This window comes from Ranitomeya variabilis, chromosome 6 (genome assembly GCF_051348905.1).
Source record: "Ranitomeya variabilis isolate aRanVar5 chromosome 6, aRanVar5.hap1, whole genome shotgun sequence".
Lineage (NCBI taxonomy): Eukaryota > Metazoa > Chordata > Amphibia > Anura > Dendrobatidae > Ranitomeya > Ranitomeya variabilis.
Genome location: NC_135237.1, coordinates 213,892,747 through 213,915,830, shown reverse-complemented (window position 1 = coordinate 213,915,830; position 23,084 = coordinate 213,892,747). Strand labels below are relative to the sequence as shown.

The window sequence follows — 23,084 nt, the reverse complement described above, 5'->3', positions numbered from 1 at the left end:
AGAAATGTCTGGGCCCCCCTCCTTTTATGGCGATAAAGCTATATATATATATATATATATAACTGAGACAAAAAAAATCCAGAAAATCACATTGTCTGTTTTTTTATCATTTTATTTGCATATTATGGTGGAAAGTAAGTATTTGGTCAGAAACAAAATTTCATCTCAATACTTTGTAATATATCCTTTGTTGGCAATGACAGAGGTCAAACGTTTTCTGTAAGTCTTCACAAGGTTGCCACACACTGTTGTTGGTATGTTGGCCCATTCCTCCATGCAGATCTCCTCTAGAGCAGTGATGTTTTTGGCTTTTCGCTTGGCAACACGGACTTTCAACTCCCTCCAAACGTTTTCTATAGGGTTGAGATCTGGAGACTGGCTAGGCCACTCCAGGACCTTGAAATGCTTCTTACGAAGCCACTCCTTCGTTGCCCTGGCGGTGTGCTTTGGATCATTGTCATGTTGAAAGACCCAGCCACGTTTCATCTTCAATGCCCTTGCTGATGGAAGGAGGTTTGCACTCAAAATCTCACGATACATGGCCCCATTCATTCTTTCATGCACCCGGATCAGTCGTCCTGGCCCCTTTGCAGAGAAACAGCCCCAAAGCATGATGTTTCCACCACCATGCTTTACAGTAGGTATGGTGTTTGATGGATGCAACTCAGTATTCTTTTTCCTCCAAACACAACAAATTGTGTTTCTACCAAACAGTTCCAGTTTGGTTTCATCAGACCATAGGACATTCTCCCAAAACTCCTCTGGATCATCCAAATGCTCTCTAGCAAACTTCAGATGGGCCCGGACATGTACTGGCTTAAGCAGTGGGACACGTCTGGCACTGCAGGATCTGAGTCCATGGTGGCGTAGTGTGTTACTTATGGTAGGCCTTGTTACATTGGTCCCAGCTCTCTGCAGTTCATTCACTAGGTCCCCCCGCGTGGTTCTGGGATTTTTGCTCACCGTTCTTGTGATCATTCTGACCCCACGGGGTGGGATTTTGCTTGGAGCCCCAGATCGAGGGAGATTATCAGTGGTCTGGAATGTCTTCCATTTTCTAATTATTGCTCCCACTGTTGATTTCTTCACTCCAAGCTGGTTGGCTATTGCAGATTCAGTCTTCCTAGCTTGGTGCAGGGCTACAATTTTGTTTCTGGTGTCCTTTGACAGCTCTTTGGTCTTCACCATAGTGGAGTTTGGAGTCAGACTGTTTGAGGGTGTGCACAGGTGTCTTTTTATACTGATAACAAGTTTAAACAGGTGCCATTACTACAGGTAATGAGTTGAGGAAAGAGGAGACTCTTAAAGAAGAAGTTACAGGTCTGTGAGAGCCAGAAATCTTGATTGTTTGTTTCTGACCAAATACTTATTTTCCACCTCAATATGCAAATAAAATGATAAAAAAACAGACAATGTGATTTTCTGGATTTTTTTTCTCAGTTTATCTCCCATAGTTGAGGTCTACCTATGATGTAAATTTCAGACGCCTCTCATCTTGTTAAGTGGTGGAACTTGCACTATTGCTGAATGACTAAATACTTTTTTGCCCCACTGTATATATATATATATAGTTCTCTAAGGTCTACTTCCGTCTGTTTAACGGAAATAGCGCGTCGCTGATTGGTCGCGGCCGGCAGGCCGCGACCAATCAGCGATATTCGGCCGGGATTTAAACACCGCTTCACTTTTTACTATTGATGCTGCCTATGCAGCATCAATAGTGAAAAGATATAATGTTAAAAATAATAATAAAAAAAACATATTCTAACCTTCCGGCATCCGCGCCAGCCTTTCTTGCTCCTCGCGATACCGCTACATCATCACGGGTTATTGCCACAAGGCACTACTGGGAACGGAGCGTCGCGAGGAGCATCGCTAAAGGCCTGGGCTGGATCCGGGGGCCGCTGGAAGGTGAGTATATAACTAATTTTTATTTTATTTCTTTTTTTTTTCACAGGGATATGGTGCCCACTTTGCTATATACTACGTGGCCTGTGTTATATACTGCGCGTGGCCTGTGTTATATACTGCACGTGGCCTGTGTTATATACTGCGCGTGGCCTGTGTTTTATACTGCGCCTGGCCTGTGTTATATACTGCGCCTGGCCTGTGTTATATACTGCGCCTGGCCTGTGTTATATACTGCGCCTGGCCTGTGTTATATACTGCGCCTGGCCTGTGTTATATACTTCGCCTGGCCTGTGTTATATACTGCGTGGGCTGTTATATACTGCGTGGGCTGTTATATACTGCGTGGGCTGTTATATACTGCGTGGGCTGTTATATACTGCGTGGGCTGTTATATACTGCGTGGGCTGTTATATACTGCGTGGGCTGTTATATACTGCGTGGGCTGTTATATACTGCGTGGGCTGTTATATACTGCGTGGGCTGTTATATACTGCGTGGACTGTTATATACTACGTGGCTGTGCAATATACTACGTGGCTCTTATATACTGCGTAGGCTGTGCGCTATACTACGTGGGCTATGTTTATATACTGTGTGTGCTGTTATATACTGCGTGGGCTGTGCTATATTCTGCGTGGGCTATGTTATATGCTACGTCAGACTTTCGCCCGGGGCCCTCAAAAACCTGGAGCCGGCCCTGGCTTCACTAATTGGTCACGGCCGGCAGCAAACAATCAGGGACAGACGCTGTCCGGACGCGAATTGGCGTGGGATTTGAACCACGCTTCACTAATTGGTCGCGCCCGGCCGGCCGAATCCTCTGTATTCATTGCATTAGGCCAGGATCACACATACGCGAGATACGGCCGAGTCTCGCAGTTGAAAACCCAGCTCCTGGCGCCGGCACTCTGGACCGGAGCATGCAGCTTCATGTATTGCTGTGCGGCTGCACGCTCCGCTCCAGAGTGCTGGCGCCAGAGATGGGTTTTCACCTGCGAGACTCGGCCGTATCTCGCGTATGTGTGATCCCGGCCTTAGTCTGAAATCTTCATAAATAAACTACATACATATTCTAGAATGCCCGATGCGTTAGAATCGGGCCACCATCTAGTGTGTGTGTGTGTGTGTATATATATATATACTAGCTGTACTACCCGGCTTCGCCCGGGTTAATGACTGCTGTTAGCAAAATAGAATGTGTTAACAAAAATTTATTCTGCACACAAAAACCACAAAACAAATAGATAGAAATGTAATTATTAAAAGGCAAAAACTAAGCAAATAGAAGCATTTCACAACATATATTAGCTTTGTTATACTGAGAATGTCTTTGTTGCCTATATTAACCAATCAGAGCTCAGGTTAATTAACTGTAGCAAAATAGAAGCTGAGCTGTGATTGGTTGCTATTGGCAGCCTGATAAATCCCCAGCCAACAGGAAGCCCTCCCCCCTGGCAGTATATATTAGCTCACACATACACATAATAGACAGGTCATGTGACTGACAGCTGCCGTATTTCCTATATGGTACATTTGTTGCTCTTGTAGTTTGCTTATTAATCAGATTTTTATTTTTGAAGGACAATACCAGACTTGTGTGTGTTTTAGGGCGAGTTTTATGTGTCAAGTTGTGTGTGTTGAGTTGCGTGTGGCGACATGCATGTAGCGACTTTTGTGAGATGAGTTTTGTGTGGCGACATGCGTGTAGCAACATTTTGTGTGTTGAGTTGCATGTGACAGGTTAGTGTAGCAAGTTGTGTGCAGCAAGATTTGTGCATGGCGAGTTTTGCGCGTGGCGAGTTTTATGTGTGGTGCATTTTGAGTATGTGCAAGTTTTGTGTGAGGCAACTTTTGCATGTGGTGCAACTTTTGTACATGTGGCAATTTTTCTGTGTGTGCAAGTTTTGCATGAGGTGAGTTTTCCATGAGGTGAGTTTTGCACGTGTGGCGAGTTTTGCGTGAGCCTAGTTTTGCATATGGCGAGTTTTGCATGCAGCGAGTTTTGAGTGGTGACTTTTGTGTTTCGACTTTTATGTGGCGAGGTTGGTGTGTGTGTGTGGTGAAATGTGTGCTGAGGGTGGTATATGTGTTCAAGCACGTGGTAGTGTGTGGCGCATTTTGTGTTTGTGTTCATATCCCCGTGTGTGGTGAGTATCCCATGTCGGGGCCCCACCTTAGCAACTGTACGGTATATACTCTTTGTCGCCATCGCTCTCATTCTTTAAGTCCTCATTGTTCACATCTGGCAGCTGTCAATTTTCCTCCAACACTTTTCCCTTCACTTTTTCCCCATTATGTAGATAGGAGCAAAATTGTTTGGTGAATTGGAACGCGCGGGGTTAAAATTTCACCTCACAACATAGCCTATGACGCTCTCGGGGTCCAGACGTGTGACTGTGCAAAATTTTGTGGCTGTAGCTGCGACGGTACAGATGCCAATCCCGGACATACACACATACATACATACACACATTCAGCTTTATATATTAGATATACCTGTATGTAATCTCCTGTATATAGTATATACCTGTGTGTCATCTCACCTATATATAGTATATATCTGTGTGTCATCTCCTGTATATAGTATATACCTGTATGTCATCTCCTCCTATACATAGCATATACCTGTGTCATCTCCTCCTGTATATACTATATACCTGTAGGTAATCTGCTCCTGTATATAGTATATACCTGTGTGTCATCTCCTCCTGTATATAGTATATACCTGTATGTCATCTCCTCCTGTATGTAGTATGTACCTGTATGTCATCTCCTCCTCTATATAGTATATACCTGTGTGTCATCTCTCCTGTATATAGTATATATCTGTGTGTCATCTCCTCCTGTATATAGTATATACCTGTGTGTCATCTCCCCTGTAAATAGTATATACCTGTGTGTCATCTCCTGTATATAGTATATAGCTGTATGTCATCTCCTCCTGTATTAGCCCTCGTTCACACGTTATTTGGTCAGTATTTTTACCTCAGTATTTGTAAGCTAAAATGGCAGCCTGATAAATCCCCAGCCAACAGTAAGCCCACCCCCTGGCAGTATATATTAGCTCACACATACACATAATAGACTGGTCATGTGACTGACAGCTGCTGGATTCCTATATGGTACATTTGTTGCTCTTGTAGTTTGTCTGCTTATTAATCAGATTTTTATTTTTGAAGGATACCAGACTTGTGTGTGTTTTAGGGCGAGTTTCGTGTGTCAAGTTGTGTGTGTTGAGTTGCGTGTGGCGACATGCATGTAGGGACTTTTGTGAGATGAGTTTTGTGTGGCGACATGCGTGTAGCAACTTTTTGTGTGTCGAGTTGCATGTGACAGGTTAGTGTAGCAAGTTGTGTGCAGCAAGTTTTGCGCATGGCGAGTTTTGCGCGTGGCGAGTTTTATGTGTGGTGCCTTTTGAGTATGTGCAAGTTTTGTGTGAGGCAACTTTTGCATGTGTTGCAACTTTTGTGCATGTGGCAATTTTTCTGCGTGTGGCAATTTTTCTGCGTGTGCAAGTTTTGCGTGTGGCGAGTTTTGCACGTGTGGCGAGTTTTGCATGTGGAGAGTTTTGCGCGTGGCGAGTTTTGAGCGGCGACTTTTGTGTTTCTACTTTTATGTGGCGAGGTTGGTGTATGTGTGGTGAAATGTGCACTGAGGGTGGTATATGTGTTCGAGCACGTGGTAGTGTGTGGCGCATTTTGTGTGTGTGTTCATATCCCCGTGGTGGTGTGATTATCCCATGTTGGGGCCCCACCTTAGCAACTGTACAGTATATACTCTTTGGTGCCATCGCTGTCATTCTTTAAGTCCCCCTTGTTCACATCTGGCAGCTGTTAATTTGCCTCCAACACTTTTCCTTTCATTTTTTCCCCATTATGTAGATAGGGGCAAAATTGTTTGGTGAATTGGAAAGCGCGGGGTTAAAATTTCACCTCACAATATAGCTTTGACGCTCTCAGGGTCCAGACGTGTGACTGTGCAAAATTTTGTGCCTGTAGCTGCGACGCCTCCAACACTTTTCCTTTCACTTTTTCCCCATTATGTAGATAGGGGCAAAATTGTTTGGTGAATTGGAAAGCGCGGGGTTAAAATTTCACCTCACAACATAGCCTATGACGCTCTCGGGGTCCAGACGTGTGACTGTGCAAAATTTTGTGGCTGTAGCTGCTACGGTTCAGATGCCAATCCCGGACATACATACATACATACATACATACACACACACACACATTCAGCTTTATATATTAGATATATATAGATATAGATATAGATATATATATATATATATATATATATATATATATATATATATATATATTCATATACATATACATATACATACATATACATGCACAGTTAGGTCCATATATGTTTGGACAGAGACAACATTTTTCTCATTTTGGTTATAGACATTACCACAATTTAATTTTAAACAAAACAATTCAGATGCAGTTGAAGTTCTGACTTTTAGCTTTCATTTGAGGGTATCCATATTAAAATTGGATGAAGAGTTTAGGAGTTTCAGCTCCTTAACATGTGCCACCCTGTTTTTTAAAGGGACCAAAAGTAATTGGACAATTGACTCCAAGGCTATTTCATGGACAGGTGTGGGCAATCCCTTCATTATGTCATTCTCAACTAAGCAGATAAAAGGCCTGGAGTTGATTTGAGGTGTGGTGCTTGCATTTGGAAGGTTTTCCTATGAAGTAAACATGCGGTCAAAAGTGCTCTCCATGAAGGTGAAACAAGCCATTCTTAAGCTGTGAAAACAGAGAAAAAACCCATCCGAGAAATTGCTACAATATTAGGAGTGGCAAAATGTACAGTTTGGTACATCCTGAGAAGGAAAGAAAGCACTGGTGATCTCATCAATGCAAAAAGACCTGGGCGCCCACGGAAGACAACAGTGGTGGGTGATCGCAGAATAATCTCCATGGTGAAGAGAAACCCCTTCACAACAGCCAACCAAGTGACCAACACTCTCCCGGAGGTCGGCGTATCAATATCCAAATCTATCATAAAGAGAAGACTGCATGAAAGTAAATACAGAGGGTTCACTGCACGGTGCAAGCCACTCATAAGTGTCAAGAATAAAAAGGCTAGACTGGACTTTGCTAAAAAACATCTAAAAAAGCCAGCACAGTTCAGGAAGAACATTCTTTGGACAGATGAAACCAAGATCAACCTCTACCAGAATGATGGAAAGAGAAAAGTATGGCGAAGGCGTGGTACAGCTCATGATCCAAAGCATACCACATCATCTGTAAAACACGGCGGAGGCAGTGTGATGGCTTGGGCATGCATGGCTGCCAGTGGCACTGGGTCACTAGTGTTTATTGATGATGTGACACAGGACAAAAGCAGCCAAATGAATTCTGAGGTATTCAGAGCCATACTGTGTGCTCAGATCCAGCCAAATGCAGCAAAACTGATTGGTCGTCGTTTCATACTACAGATGGACAATGACCCAAAACATGAAGCCAAAGCAACCCAGGAGTCTATTAAAGCAAAGAAGTGGAATATTCTTGAATGGACAAGTCAGTCACCTGATCTCAACCCAATTGAGCATGCATTTCACTTGTTAAAGACTAAACTTCAGACAGAAAGGCCCACAAACAAACAGCAACTGAAAACCACCGCAGTGAAGGCCTGGCAGAGCATCAAAAAGGAGGAAACACAGCGTCTGGTGATGTCCATGAGTTCAAGACTTCAGGCAGTCATTGCCAACAAAGGGTTTTCAACCAAGTACTAGAAATGAACATTTTATTTAAAATTATTGAATCTGTCCAATTACTTTTGGTCCCTTTAAAAACAGGGTGGCACATGTTAAGGAGCTGAAACTCCTAAACCCTTCATCCAATTTTAATGTGGATACCCTCAAATGAAAGCTGAAAGTCTGAACTTCAACTGCATCTGAATTGTTTTGTTTAAAATTTATTGTGGTAATGTCTATAACCAAAATGAGAAAAATGTTGTCTCTGTCCAAATATATATGGACCTAACTGTGTGTATATATATATATATATATATATATATATATATATATATATATATATATATATATATATATATATATATATATATATATGATTTTTCTGTATTTTCATGACTATGAAAATTGTACATTCACACTGAAGGCATCAAAACTATGAATTAACACGTGGAATTATATACTTAACAAAAAAGTGTGAAACAACTGAAATTATGTCTTATACTCTAGGTTCTTCAAAGTAGCCACCTTTTGCTTTGATGACTGCTTTGCACACTCTTGGCATTCTCTTGATGAGCTTCAAGAGGTAGTCACCGGGAATGGTCTTCAAACAATCTTGAAGGAGTTCCCAGAGATGCTTAGCACTTGTTGGCCCTTTTGCCTTCGCTCTGCGGTCCAGCTCACCCCAAACCATGTCGATTGGGTTCATGTCTGGTGACTGGAGGCCAGGTCATCTGGCGTAGCACCCCATCACTCTCCTTCTTGGTCAAATAGCCCTTACACAGCCTGGAGGTGTGTTTGGGGTCATTGTCCTGTTGAAAAATAAATGATGGTCCAACTAAACGCAAACCGGATGGAATAGCATGCCGCTGCAAGATGCTGTGGTAGCCATGCTGGTTCACTATGCCTTCAATTTTGAATAAATCCCCAACAGTGTCACCAGCAAAGCAACCCCACACCATCGCACCACCTCCTCCATGCTTCACGGTGGGAACCAGGCATGTAGAGTCCATCCGTTCACCTTTTCTGCGTCGCACAAAGACACGGTGGTTGGAACCAAAGATCTCAAATTTGGTCTGATGTCCATTCCTTGTGTTCTTTAGCCCAAACAAGTCTCTTCTGCTTGTTGCCTGTCCTTAGCAGTGGTTTCCTAGCAGCTATTTTACCATGAAGGCCTGCTGCACAAAGTCTCCTCTTAACAGTTGTTGTAGAGATGTGTCTGCTGCTAGAACTCTGTGTGGCATTGACCTGGTCTCTAATCTGAGCTGCTGTTAACCTGCGATTTCTGAGGCTGGTGACTCGGATAAACTTATCCTCAGAAGCAGAGGTGACTGTTGGTCTTCCTTTCCTGGGGCGGTCCTCATGTGAACCGTTTCTTTGTAGCGCTTGATGGTTTTTGCCACTGCACTTGGGGACACTTTCAAAGTTTGTCCAATTTTTCAGACTGACTGACCTTCATTTCTTAAAGTAATGATGGCCACTCATTTTTCTTAGCTGCTTTTTTCTTGCCATAATACAAATTCTAACAGTCTATTCAGTAGGACTATCAGCTGTGTGTCCACCAGACTTCGGCACAACACAATTGATGGTCCCAACTCCATTTGTAAGACAAGAAATCCCACTTATTAAACTTGACAGGGCACACCTGTGAAGTGAAAACCATTCCTGGTGACTACCTCTTGAAGCTCATCAAGAGAATGCCAAGAGTGTGCAGAGCAGTCACCAAAGCAAAAGGTGGCTACTTTGAAGAACCTAGAATATAAGACCTAATTTCAGTTCTTTCACACTTTAAGTATGTAATTCCACATGTGTTAATTCGTAGTTTTGATGCCTTCAGTGTGAATTTACAATTTTCATAGTCATGAAAATACAGAAAAATCTTCAAATGAGAATGTGTCCAAACTTTTGGTCTGTACTGTATATTACATACCGTATATACTCGAGTATAAGCTGACCCGAGTATAAATCGAGGCACTTAATTTTGCCACGGACCCTGGACTTTTAAAAAAAGAAACTTGCTCAGGTGCCACCCCCGCATCCTGGCACCCTAGACACGTGCCCTTAAGTGCCTAGTGGCAAATACGGCCCTGGTCCTGGGGTTTAATAAAAATATGGAGGGAGTTGATTTCTCTGATCAAGTCTTCCAGCCATACAGTGCCATGCAAAAAGAAAAAGCTGGTCGTGCACGTCGTACAGATGGCAGTGCACAATTCTTTCATACTATCACAATGTGCAGGTCAGACTGGTACGTTCTTTAAGTTCCAGGAGGTAGTGATCAAGCCTCTAAAATTAGAGGCTTGATTGATTTGAAATCAGAAAGAGGAAAGGCCCAGTATTTCTGGAAATGAAGGTGCCCATATTGTACCAGGGCAACATTTTCCAGCTGAGGTCCCGCAAACCACAAAGCGGAGAAGGTCGCAAAAGAGATGCCAAGTATGTTACAGAAAGGGGATAAGAAAGGACACAACTTGGCAAATGCGACACCTGCCCCGAGAAACCTGGCCTGTGTATAAAAGAATGCTTCAAACTGCACCACACATCTATGAATTACTAAATTAATTTCTGACTTGCACAACTCACGTACGCCAACCTGATGCACTCTTCACTACTCGCATATGCCAACCTGATGCACTCTGCATTACTCTTGTATACCAACTTGATGCACTCTGCGCTACTCATGTATAACAACCTGATGCACTCTATGCAACTCGCATACGCCAACCTGATGCACTCTACATAGCATACACCACATTATAAAATTTGCATACAGGGAAAATCCTAGATAATTTCCAATATAGGGTCCCTTGTGGGAAGTTTCCACTGTTTAGGCACATCAGGGGCTCTCCAAACACAACATGGCGTCCGCAGATAATTCCACCAAAGTCTGCGTTACAAAACTTCACTCTTTCCTTTCTGAGCCCTGCGATGTTCCCGATCATATGGGGTATCTGCGTACCCAGTAGAAATTACACTATAAATTTTGTGGTCCATTTTCTCCTGTTGCCCTTGTGAAAACAGAAAAAATTTGTGACTTAAGTAAAATAATGTGAAAAAAGTAAACTGTTATTTTCCTTCCACATTGCTTTAATTCCTGTGAGACACCTGTTCAGTCAATAAACTTCTTGAATGTAGTTTTGAGGATTTTGAGGGGTGCAGGTTTTAGAATGTCACTTTTGGGTATTTTTTTTTCATATAGGCCCCCGGTGTCACTTAAAACGGGATGTGGTCCCTAAAAAATGGTTTTGTAATTCTTGTTGGAAAAATTAGAAATTGCTGATTAATTTTGAACCATTCTAACTTCCTAAGGCTAATTTCACACATCAGGTTTTTGCCGTCAGGCACAATCCTGCAAATTTTGCAAAAAAAGAATCCGTTTTTTCTCATAGACTTATATTCGCGACGGATGGCCTCCCGTTTCATCCATTTTTGCCGGATCCGTCGAAAATTGGTTTTCCGTCAGCTGGAGAAAACGTACAGAGGAACTTTTTTCTGTCCGGCGAAAAAATGCACAGCGACGGATCCTGCGGAAAACGGATGAAACGTGTCATGAAATGAGTGGATCCGGCTATCGATTTTTTTTACATTGAGCATGCACCGTAGCTGTATTTTCCATTCTGGAGTGTCTCTCTCTCTCTCAAAAAAAAAAAAATGTAAGTTTAAAAATGATGCAAACGTAAAGTAGACATGTGAAAAATGTTATTTATTACCTATTTTGTGTGAAATAACAATCTGGTTTAAGAGCATAAGAATTAAAAGTTTAAAAATTCAAAGATTTTCACCAAATTTCCAATGTTTTCACAAATGAACAAAAAAAGTCATAGCGAACAAATTTTACAATATGTAACGAAAACAGTCTCCTAATCATTGGGATCAGTTGAAGTGTTCCAGAGTTATCACATAAAGTGACACTGGTCAGAATTGTATAATTTGGCCTGGAAACAGTCTCAAGGGTGTGTGTGAAAGGGTTGCCTTTAATTGGTGGTGTATTGGTATGACCAGATAACCATATATACATTTAACAAAATATATTAACTCAATTGTGTTTTTGTTTTTCAGGTTAACCAAAAAGGATCAGAAAAACCACTTGAACAAACATTTTCACAGATGGTAGATGGCTTTGGAAATGGAATGGTTAGGTAATCGTACAATCCCAGCATGATTTATGGCTGTTTAGTAGTTTTCACAAAAAACAGAAGATGTTGTGTTTTTAACCCCTTTCTGCCATCGGACGGAATAGTACATCCAATGGCAGAACCCCCCGCTTTGATGTGGGCTCCGGCGTTGAGCAAAAAAGAAGCCCTCACCCAACCCCAGATCATGAAAAATGGAGACGCCACGGGTATCAGAAAATTGCGCAATTTTTTTTTTATTTGAATTTTTTTTCACCACTTAGGGTACTGTCACACAGTGCCATTTTGATCGCTACGACGGCACGATCCGTGACGTCGCAGCGATCGTATGATTATCGCTCCAGCGTCGTAGACTGCGGTCACACGTTGCAATCACGGCGCTGGAGCGATGCCGAAGTCCCCGGGTAACCAGGGTAAACATCGGGTTACTAAGCGCAGGGCCGCGCTTAGTAACCCGATGTTTACCCTGGTTACCAGCGTAAACGTAAAAAAACCAAACAGTACATACTCACATTCCGGTGTCTGTCCTCCGGCGTCTCAGCTTCTCTGCACTGTGTAAGCACAGCGGCCGGAAAGCAGAGCGGTGATGTCAGACGTCACCGCTGTGCTCGCTTTCTGGCTGGCCGGCGCTCACAGTGCAGAGAAGCTGAGACGCCGGAGGACAGACACCGGAATGTGAGTATGTACTGTTTGTTTTTTTTACGTTTACGCTGGTAACCACGGTAAACATCGGGTTACTAAGCGCGGCCCTGCGCTTAGTTACCCGATGTTTACCCTGGTTACAAGCGAACACATCGCTGGATCGCTGTCACACACAACGATCCAGCGATGTCAGCGGGTGATCAAGCGACGAAAGAAAGTTCCATACGATCTGCTACGACGTACGATTCTCAGCAGGGTCCCTGATCGCTGCTGCGTGTCAGACACTGCGATATCGTATGGATATCGCTAGAACGTCACGAATCGTACCGTGGTAGCGATCAAAATGGCACTGTGTGACGGTACCCTTAGATAAAAAAGAGCCTAGACATGTTTGGTGTCTGTGAACTCGTAATGACCTGGAGAATCATAGTGGCAGGTCAGTTTTAGCATTTAGTGAACCTAGCAAAAAAGCCAAACAAAAAACAAGTGTGGGATTTTTTTTTGCAATTTCACTGCACTTGGAATTTTTTTTCCTGTTTTCTAGTACACGACATGCTAAAACCAGTGATATCGTTCAAAAGTAGAACTTGTCCCACAAAAAATAAGCCCTCACATGGCCATATTGACGGAAAAATAAAGTTATGGCTCTGGGAAGGAGGGGAGCGAAAAACAAAAATGCAAAAACGAAAATACAGCACAGAAATAATTCAATAGATAAGACAAGTGACGTGAAGCAGAACTATCATAACTAATTTCATCGAGAAAAGTAGAACAGCACTAGGTTACACCTGCAGTTTTCTGTGGCTGCAGCAGCAAAAAGTTCCCGGTACAATATCATGTGGTATCTTGCACTGGCCTTGTAGTGTTCAACATTGATTAGCAGTCCAAGAGCAACATATACAAAGAAAGAAGAAAATGTGGCACTCACCAGCTTGTGCTGCGATAAAAAAGTCCATTATTGCGCCATAGCGTGGACTGAGGACATCGTAATAACTGCTGCAGATATATGCGAGGGTGCAAGGTGACCGAGGACGATGGCCATTTCACGCGGACTGCGCTTCAACGGGTCCAGGTGCGCCAGAACTATCATAACTGTCATACTAAATGTCCAACTGGCTGTCTGTATGTAGGGAAAAGAGGGCAAAAGCTTAGAACAAGGATGAATTCTCATCACCACAGAATAAGAGAAAAAAAGAATGGCTCTACCTGTGGCCAAAACATTTTTGTATCCCTGATCACAGCACTATGGACATGAAGTTACTTGTATTAAAAGGTAACTTTAAATCTCAGAGAGACAGAAGGGTCTGGAAGTATAAACTCATGACAACCTCTGACACACTCAGTACAGGAATGAAGGTGTCACATGGATGTATGTCTTTTTACATCAATTAAGGAATTTGCTCCTCAGACCTTGTGGCGGCATCACAACACAGAACCAGACCCCAATCAGAGGACAATGAAACATTCACACTCCCTATCTATGAACTGTTCCAATATTTATGGCCACAACTGTTTATCCCTCTCCCATAATGATAGCATTATTTCTGTGATGTGTTGTGCATAAATATGTGACTCTCAATTTTTGTATGTCTATGCTTGATGAAGAAAGCTTGCAATTTACCATCTTTTCAGTTGGCCATTAAAAGGTATCAACCACTGAGGACTCTCAATTCTAATTATTTTTCTATCTATTGGCTAACATGGTACAAATATATACCGTATATACTCGAGTATAAGCCGAGATTTTCAGCCCACTTTTTTGGGCTGAAATTGCCCCTCTCGGCCTATACTCGAGTCATACCGGGGGAGGGGGAGCGGGGGCTGTCTAAAAATACTCACCTAGTCCAGGCGCGGTCCCTGCTTCCCCGGCGCCGGCAGCAGCAGCTTCAGCTCCTTCCTGTACTCAGCGGTCACATGGTCCCGCTCATTACAGTAAATGAATATTCGTCTCCACCTCCCATAGGGTTGGAGCCGCCTATTCATTACTGTAATCAGCCGTACCATGTGACCGCTGAGTACAGGATGAAGCGCTGCGGCATCGGGGAAGCAGGATCTACACAGCGGCAGGACCAGGTAAGTATAGTGGGGAGGGGAGCGCTGCGCTGTGCGATAGTCACCTGCTCCTCGTTCCGGGCGCCGATCTGTGTCCAGCACTGACGCTGAGGTCAGAGGGCGCGGTGACGTGGTAAGTGCGCGCCCTCTGCTGAACGTCAGTGCTGGAGACAGATCGGCGCCGGAACGAGGAGAGGTGACTATTGAAAGTGCCGGGGGCCTGAGCGACGGAGAGGTGAGTATGTGATTTATTTTTTTTATCGCAGCAAATGGGGCAAGTGTCTGTATGGAGCATCTATGGGGCCATAACGTTCCTGCAGCACTATATGGGGCCATAACGTTCCTGCAGCACTATGTGGGGCCATAACATTCCTGCAGCACTATATGGGGCCATAACATTCCTGCAGAACTATATGGGGCCATAACATTCCTGCAGCACTATATGGGGCCATAACATTCCTGCAGCACTATATGGGGCCATAACGTTCCTGCAGCACTATATGGGGCCATAACGTTCCTGGAGCACTATATGGGGCCATAACGTTCCTGGAGCACTATATGGGGCCATAACATTCCTGCAGCACTATATGGGGCCATAACATTCCTGCAGCACTATATGGGGCCATAACATTCCTGCAGCACTATATGGGGCCATAACATTCCTGCAGCACTATATGGGGCCATAACATTCCTGCAGCACTATATGGGGCCATAACGTTCCTGCAGCACTATATGGGGCCATAACGTTCCTGCAGCACTATGTGGGGGCCATAACGTTCCTGTAGCACTATATCGGGCCATAACATTCCTGCCGCACTATATGGGGCCATAACATTCCTGCAGCACTATATGGGGGCCATAACGTTTGTGCAGCACTATATGAGGCCATAACGTTCCTGCAGCACTATATGGGGCCATAACGTTTGTGCAGCACTATATGGGGCCATAACATTCCTGCAGCACTATATGGGGCCATAACATTCCTGCAGCACTATATGGGGCCATAACATTCCTGCAGCACTATATGGGGCCATAACGTTCCTGCAGCACTATATGGGGCCATAACGTTTGTGCAGCACTATATGGGGCCATAACATTCCTGCAGCACTATATGGGGCAATAACATTCCTGCAGCACTATATGGGGCCATAACATTCCTGCAGCACTATATGGGGCCATAACGTTTCTGCAGCACTATATGGGGCCATAACGTTTCTGCAGCACTATGTGGGGCCATAACGTTTCTGCAGCACTATATAGGGGCATAATGTTTGTGCAGCACTATATGGGGCAAGTGTCTGTATGGGGCCATAATTAATGTTTGTAGGGCACTACGGCATATGGGGCAAGTGTCTGTATGGAGCATCTTATAGGGCCATAACGTTTGTGCAGCACCATAAGGGGCAAATATCTTTATAGAGCATCTTATGGGGCCATAATCCGCATTTGTGCAGCATTATATTGGGCAAATGTGTCTATGGAGCATCTTATGGGGCCTTTATTAACTTTTATGCAGGATTATATGGGGCATATTTTAATATGGAACATCTTATGGGGCCATAATGAACAGTATGGAGCATTATATGGGTCTCCTGATTCAATATGGATATTCAAAGACACTTAACCTACTGATATCTCAATTAATTTTACTTTTATTGGTATCTATTATTACTTTTGACATTTACCGGTAGCTGCTGCATTTTCCCCCCTAGGCTTATACTCGAGTCAATAAGTTTTCCCAGTTTTTTGTGGCAAAATTAGGGGGGTCGGCTTATACTCGGGTCGGCTTATACTCGGGTCGGCTTATACTCGGGTCGGCTTATACTCGGGTCGGCTTATACTCGGGTCGGCTTATACTCGAGTATATACGGTATATCTTTCCTGTGTCAGTTGTAGGCATGTTCTTTTACATAAACTGTTGCAATCCCTAAAAAAAAAAACGTGGAGATTCCGGTTGTGCTGTAGCAAAGCATGAAAAATGCTAAGGGTGCTTTCACACATCAGGTTTTTGCCATCAGGTTGAATTGAGCTACTTTTGAAAAAAACGGATCCGTTGCAAATTGTGAAAAACTGATGCGACGGATCAGTTTTTCTGCCAGATCCGACTAGCTTATATTTGTGCACTAGGTGGTCCGGGGAGGAGAGAGAGAGACACCTAAGGGGGTGAATACTTTTGCAAACCACTGTAGATGAGGTACTTGTCTTACCTGATGGACCAGAGACAAGTAGTTTTGTTTATTCTTTAGGTGTGTGTACTAGAGGGAGACACATAGATAAATATACTGTATCTTTGATTGCAAAACTGAGCAAAATAAATTTGTGTCACTCTGGGTTCCGCAGAAAATACACAGCTGAGCCTGCTTTAATAATTAGGGTATGGGTAGAAGCTATATGTACATCTAGACTGAGAAAGTATAGTAATTTGATAAGGGCAAGAGGTTTCAGGTGATTTCTTGTTGATACTCCAGTGCCGCTGGCAATCTTCCAGGAAAGTGGAGGGTTTAATGCAGCAGATAGCATTCTGTTTCCACTGGTTAGGAACATTTATCAATTAAAACAACACCTACTGCTTTAATAACACATTAGGCTCTTACATAGACTCTAAAGTAACACACAAGCTCTGCCAAACTTTTCTGTAAATGTCTTAACTACATTTTAAAAAATCTATTTGTATAAATAATAGGGATTAACAAGCACTAAAATGCTCAGGTGCTTGTTGCTCGAACCAAGCAATTCCTAATACTTGCATGCTCGTTTTGAATAAAGAGTATAATGGTAGTTGATGGGCAAGTCAAGCTTTTTTCCTGCAGACCCAACAAAGAGGTCTGGAGGTCATTGGAAATGTCCAAATGGATTGGAAAAGTGCTGAATGGAAGGAGAACTGCATGAGGAGGACCTGTGGAAACATCTGTGACTCCCAGATCACTGCAACAATGGTGTCATACTTTTACTCCACTTTAAGGAGTGACAATCAAAGAGGTGCCAAGCTGAACAGAAATAACTTTTTTTTTTCTGTACAATGCAAAGAAACACTTTTCCTGTATAATTACTTGTGTATATAAGGCAAAGAATTACTTAATAAAAAAAAAAAAGGAAATTGACGTTGAGGATTATTTTTGGCACCAAATCTGCAAGTCAAAAATACTCAACGTGTGCATGACACTGACTGTTTCTCATTCACTTTGCTGGCATTAGGTTTTGTCACAAATCCACACAGAAAAAAACCCCAACAAAACACACCAAATCTGCAACGTGTGCACACCACCTAAAATTTTGAACAAGTGTTTTTGAGGCTTTAATAGCAACAAAATGTACCAAAGATGTTTACCCTATGGGCGAGCAATATATTACCAATACATTTTGAACAAGTTTTTAGAGGGTTATATACCAATGAAATGTACTCCAAACCACAGAATAGTCTAAAGGTGAGCATTATAAATAGAGATAAATGTTTGGAGGCTTATATAACACTGAAATCTACCCAAGAATATGTAAAAATCTATGGATGAGCAATATAATACCAATAAATTTTGTAAACAAGTTTTGGGAGGTTTATATACCAACAAAATGTACTCCAGTCCTCAGAATAGTCTGGATGAGCAATATCATACCGATAAGATTTTGAACAATTTTTGACACTTTTATAGCAACAAAATTTACCCAATGAGCTGTAATACTCTATGGGTAATCTATATAACTAACATTTTGAACCTGTATTTTGAGGGTTATGTACCAAAGAAATGTAACCCAGCAACATTTTTAAACTTTTTTCAGTGTTGTATTTCACAAAAATTAACTCCAGAATGCGGAATAGTGTATGGGTAAGAAAGGTGAACAAATAAGCAAAACTTTCAAACGCTTTTTTCTACTGTTATATACCACCAAAATGTGACAGAAAGCACGTAATGCTGTATGGATGAGCATTCTAATCCTGAACTATTTTTTCTAGGCTTTTTGTAAGTTTCACATACCACCGTAATGCAACAATAACCATGTTAAACTGTATGGATGAGTCATTGAATTCATAAAAAAAATTTGAGCTAAAATTATTTTGAAAGCGTATTGATGTACTTATACAGTCATAAAGGCTTTGCAGAAAGTGCAGAGCTGGACAGAAATTGACGAGGTTCATCCATAGACCCCTGTAAGGCAACAACTGACTTGCCTCATTAAAATATTGACTATTACAAACCATTTATATGCTGCTGTCATCTGGTGGTGTGGAACAGTGTGGGCTAATCCGGGCTTTTTTCATTTTTATGAGCTTGAGCCTGTCTGCATTCTCTGTGAGGCAAAAATGCCTTTCTGCTATGACCTCCCCCATCCACCCACCCCACCCGCAGCACTAAAAACCCGCCCAGGCAAGATGCTAGCAGCAGCAGGGCAGAACAACAACACCTAGGCATAGAGTGGCAGCTCATGCCAGGTGTCCAGCTTTGAGACCCAATAGTTAATATATGCAGAGGAATTGGGGAGTATGCTGGTTTGGTTGGCTAGGTATTGCTTGACCAGCTTTAAAAACTTTTCCCTCCTTGTCAAAAATATCCTGATCGGTGGACTGGTCTCATTAAATTGGCCCACACCTTTTGATAGTCCCCTGCTGTCTCCCTGGTCTCTCTTCCTTAGATGTGCAAGGAAGCTTGCCCCCTGCCGCTAGTGTTGTCTGTTGGGAATTTTTTCAACATATTTTACACTATGGCCTTCTTGTATAGCGGCAGTTTAGAAGATCTCTTAACCTCAGGAAGAAGATATGCAAAGTTCTTGTAGCACGAGTCTCGCAAGGTGAACAACCAGCACTCCTTATTTTTTTTTGGCTAAGATGAATGTAAAGCGAGGGTCATGGGAAAGGTAGCGTTATAGCCATATGTGCTAAGCTCCATACAGCCAACACTTCCCTGTCTCCATCATGATGACAACTCTCCATCTCCTCCCTCTCTTCGCCCATCCTTCCCATCCTCAGCCCATCCACATGTGAGACGTGATGAAGGTTGTGTTGCTACTAGCCTCTGTTGTGGTAGCCACCAGCTTCTGTTCCTCCTCTTTCCTTTCCTCTGCGTCCACTTCCTCAGTTACCCAATCCGCGCTAAGCAGATGTGATGAGGCTGTACTGACTACAATCTCTTATGTACAAGTCCCCTCTATAATTTGTAAAGCGCTGCGGAATATGTTGGCGCTATATAAATAAAAATTATTATTATTATTATGTTTTCCTCCATCCCCAACTGGTCCACATGTAAATCTTAATGTTTAATTGTGAGCATCAATTGTTTAAGTAGGCACAAAAGCGGGATAGTTGTGCTGACTATGGTGTCATCGCTGCTAACCATCTTTGTGGAGTTCGCAAAGTCATGGAAAACCAATCAAATGCCCGACATACATGCCCTTTCCTCAGTTATGTGCGGAGGCTGACCAGAATACCGACAGGCATGTTGGAGTTGGTACTCAACCACTGGTGTCTTCTGCTCACAAGGCCTTGCCAACATATGCAGTGTGAAGTTCCAGCATGAGATGATGTCGCACACCAGTCAGTGAGCTGATACTTGTGTGCGCTGCTGCAGCACTGCTAGAGCGGTGGCAGCTGTATCCGACTCGTGGAAATGGCCGCTGATGCGACGTACCTGGACCAGAAGTTCTGTCAAATCTGGGTATGTTTTCAGAAAACCGCTGACTTACCAAGTTGAGCGCATGTGCCAAGTTTGGTACGTGTGTGAACTTGTCAAGCTCAATAGTGCCCACCAGGTTATGCCCATTATCACACATTACCATGCTTGGTTGGAGTTTCAGCGGCAAAAAACACAGATCTGTCTTGTCTGTTCCTTTAATTAACTCTACCGAGGTATGCGGTTTGTCTTCTAGACAAATTAGCTGCAACAGAGCCTGTTGTGGCTTTCTTTGAGGCAATGCTGCAGAGTTTCTGGCTGCTGTGGATGATGTGCTTTGAGATACCATATCTGAGATGGAGGAGAAGCAAGAGGGGTGTAGCAACTGCTATAGGAGGTGGAGGAAAATATGATACAAGTAGGGCCATCAATCCTCGGTGTTGGGAGCACATGCACCGTGCCAGGATGTGACTCAGCCACAGCATGCACAATTTTCACCCAGTGTGCCGTCAGGGAAATATAGCATCCATGGCCATAAAGAAAGGCTTGTCCACATGTCAGTCGTTAAGTGGACAATGCCAGTAAGTGGTAAGGGCACGGGTGATGTTCCTTAACAAATGCTGCTACAAGGCAGGGTTGCCACACCAGGACGCATTACGCATTTTGTAATTGCTAGGTCTCTTGAAACCAAGTTTATTTTTAATAAAAGAAAAAAAATTGGTCACATGCAGCAATCAAAGCAGTTTTTGTGAGTTTACTCAACCGTAATATAACAGAATGCAAAAGTGTATGGATGACAATCAAATTCAATCCAGAAAAATGTTTCAATGTTTTTTCTCAGTTTTGGAGATCTCAAAAATATTCACAGACTACATAACACTTTGATAAATGGAAGCCTACAAAATTTTAAAATCTTTTCTTCTCTTTTAAAGATGACAGAAATGTACTCTACACTAATGAATAGTGTATGGCTGAGAAATGTAGCCAAGGAAAATATTTCAGTGATTTTTGGTGTGCTATATAACACGGAAAAAGGACCTTAAAGCACATATTTGATGAATCAAAATATTTTCAATTTTCTCTGACGCCCATGACGGCACCACGGAGAGAGGGGATCCGTCCACCAAGGACAGGAAACCTACAGATAAAAAGGTGGTACCACTCTCCCGCAACAGTTGGTTTCCTGTCCTTGATGGGAGACCTACAGCTTACCGACAAGAAGACGTCGTTGGATTCTGGGGCCAGTCAGTCCGACTCAGGCAGCGGGGGTCCCCCTGCCTCGGCTGGTGTGGTGACCCGAAGCGCCACCGCTGGGGCTAGTGGGCCTCTAGGGTGTGCAGTGGAGGTGGCAGGGAGTTCGCGACCACCTCCTCGGGTAAGATGCACGGCAATCCAGAGGGGTCCCTCTGTAGCTGCGGGGAGAATGGCGCTCTTCCTCCCGGAAATCAGCCTACAAGCTGCAAAAAATCCGGGGGCTCTGGTGTGCAGCGTCCCATGCGCGCTATGCGCTGCGCCATCTTAAGGCCGACTGCGCATGCACGGGATTTGGCCGGAATTATGCGATATCGGGCCATTGCGCATGCACCAGCAAACAGTGCGCTACTGCGCAGGCGCAGAATTGAATTGAGCCGCGGGAATCTGTTGTGAACTCTGTTTTTAGGCTCCCTCTTGTGGTCACTGGTGGTATGGTGTGATTTTTGCTTTGGGCTCCCCCTGGTGGCTTTGTTTGTTATCCTGCTGGTCTCTGACTATCAGCTGGTTCGTTTTCCTCTGGGAGGTTCCTATATAGCTCTGTTTTACTTTCACTTGTTGCCGGCTGTCGATGTAATCAGTGCTACTCAGATTCCTTCTGACTACCTTGCTCTCAGTCCATCCAGGACAAGCTAAGTTTTGTTTGCTCATTTTTTGATCAGCAGTGTTTATCATGTTTTCTTGTCCAGCTTGCTAAAATGTGATTCCCTCGCTTGCTGGATGCTCTAGTGGACTGAGTTTCTCCCCACACACCATTAGTTGGTGCGTGGGTTCTTGAAATCTCAGGATGTAAGGGTTTTTTATTGATCGCATAGACCCCTGCTCTATTTTCTGCTTTCTAGTACTAGTGGGCCTCTTTTGCTGAATCTGATTTCATCCCTACGTATGTGCCTTCTTCTTACTTCACCGTTAATATTTGTTGGGGGCTTCTATATCTTTGGGGATTATTTCTCTGGAGGCAAGCGAGGTCTTTCTTTCTCTTTAGGGGTAGCTAGTTCCTCAGGCTGGCTCGAGACGTCTAGGAATTATTTAGGCACGTTCACCGGCTACCTCTAGTTGTGTTGGATAGGTTCAGATTTGCGATCAGTCCAGTTACCATCTCCCTAGAGCTTGTCCTTAGTTTATTCACTTGCTGGTCTATTCGTGATCCTCAGCCACTAAGGATCATAACAGTAACTTAGCTGGTATTTCCTGTGATCCCCAGCCACTGGGATCATAACAGGAATCACCGCCACATAAAAGGGTGCCTGCTTAGCGGCTTCGGTGGCCACAGTACAGCCGCAGCCTACAGCCGCAGCCTATAACCGCAGCACAGTCGCAGCCTACAACCGCAGCTTACAGCGCAGCCTACAGCCGCAGCACAACTGCGGCAGCATACAGGGCACAATGAGCGACCCGGCATCACCCTTACCAGAATCACCTCCAGCATCGCAGCAGCAGCAGCAAAAGCGGGGACAGCAAAAAGGACACCAGGATACTACCGGTAAAGAACGCCAAAAGTCCCAGCATAGCAAGGAGTCCAGTACGGCGTCCGGCAAAAAGACAGATGCAGAACATCCACAGCCGATATTTATGGGTCCGTGAGGTGGTAAGTGCTCTTTGTGAAAGTCAGTGACAGTAAGGGTATATTTGTCTGTTTTTTACTTTAGGGGAAGTAAAGCTTAGGGAAAACTAAGCATAGGATTTGTGCCCTTTGTTGAGAAGACCTTCCAACTCCCTGGGAGAAAAGACTTTGTAACGTGTATACAGCAAACAGTATCCGAAGGGCTTCCCGGGTTTGCAGCTGAC

General features: G+C 43.5%; 1 protein-coding gene across 5 annotated transcripts in view; it reads left to right on the top strand.

Annotated features, from left to right (window-relative positions):
• SACM1L (SAC1 like phosphatidylinositide phosphatase) overlaps window positions 1-23,084 on the top strand; it is a 573,015-nt gene that overhangs the window by 339,338 nt on the left and 210,593 nt on the right. For all 5 annotated transcript variants that reach the window (XM_077269423.1, XM_077269421.1, XM_077269419.1 and 2 more), the window contains one exon: window positions 11,678-11,757. In XM_077269423.1, coding sequence (XP_077125538.1) covers window positions 11,678-11,757 — 80 coding nt within the window. The remainder of the gene's footprint in view (window positions 1-11,677; window positions 11,758-23,084) is intronic.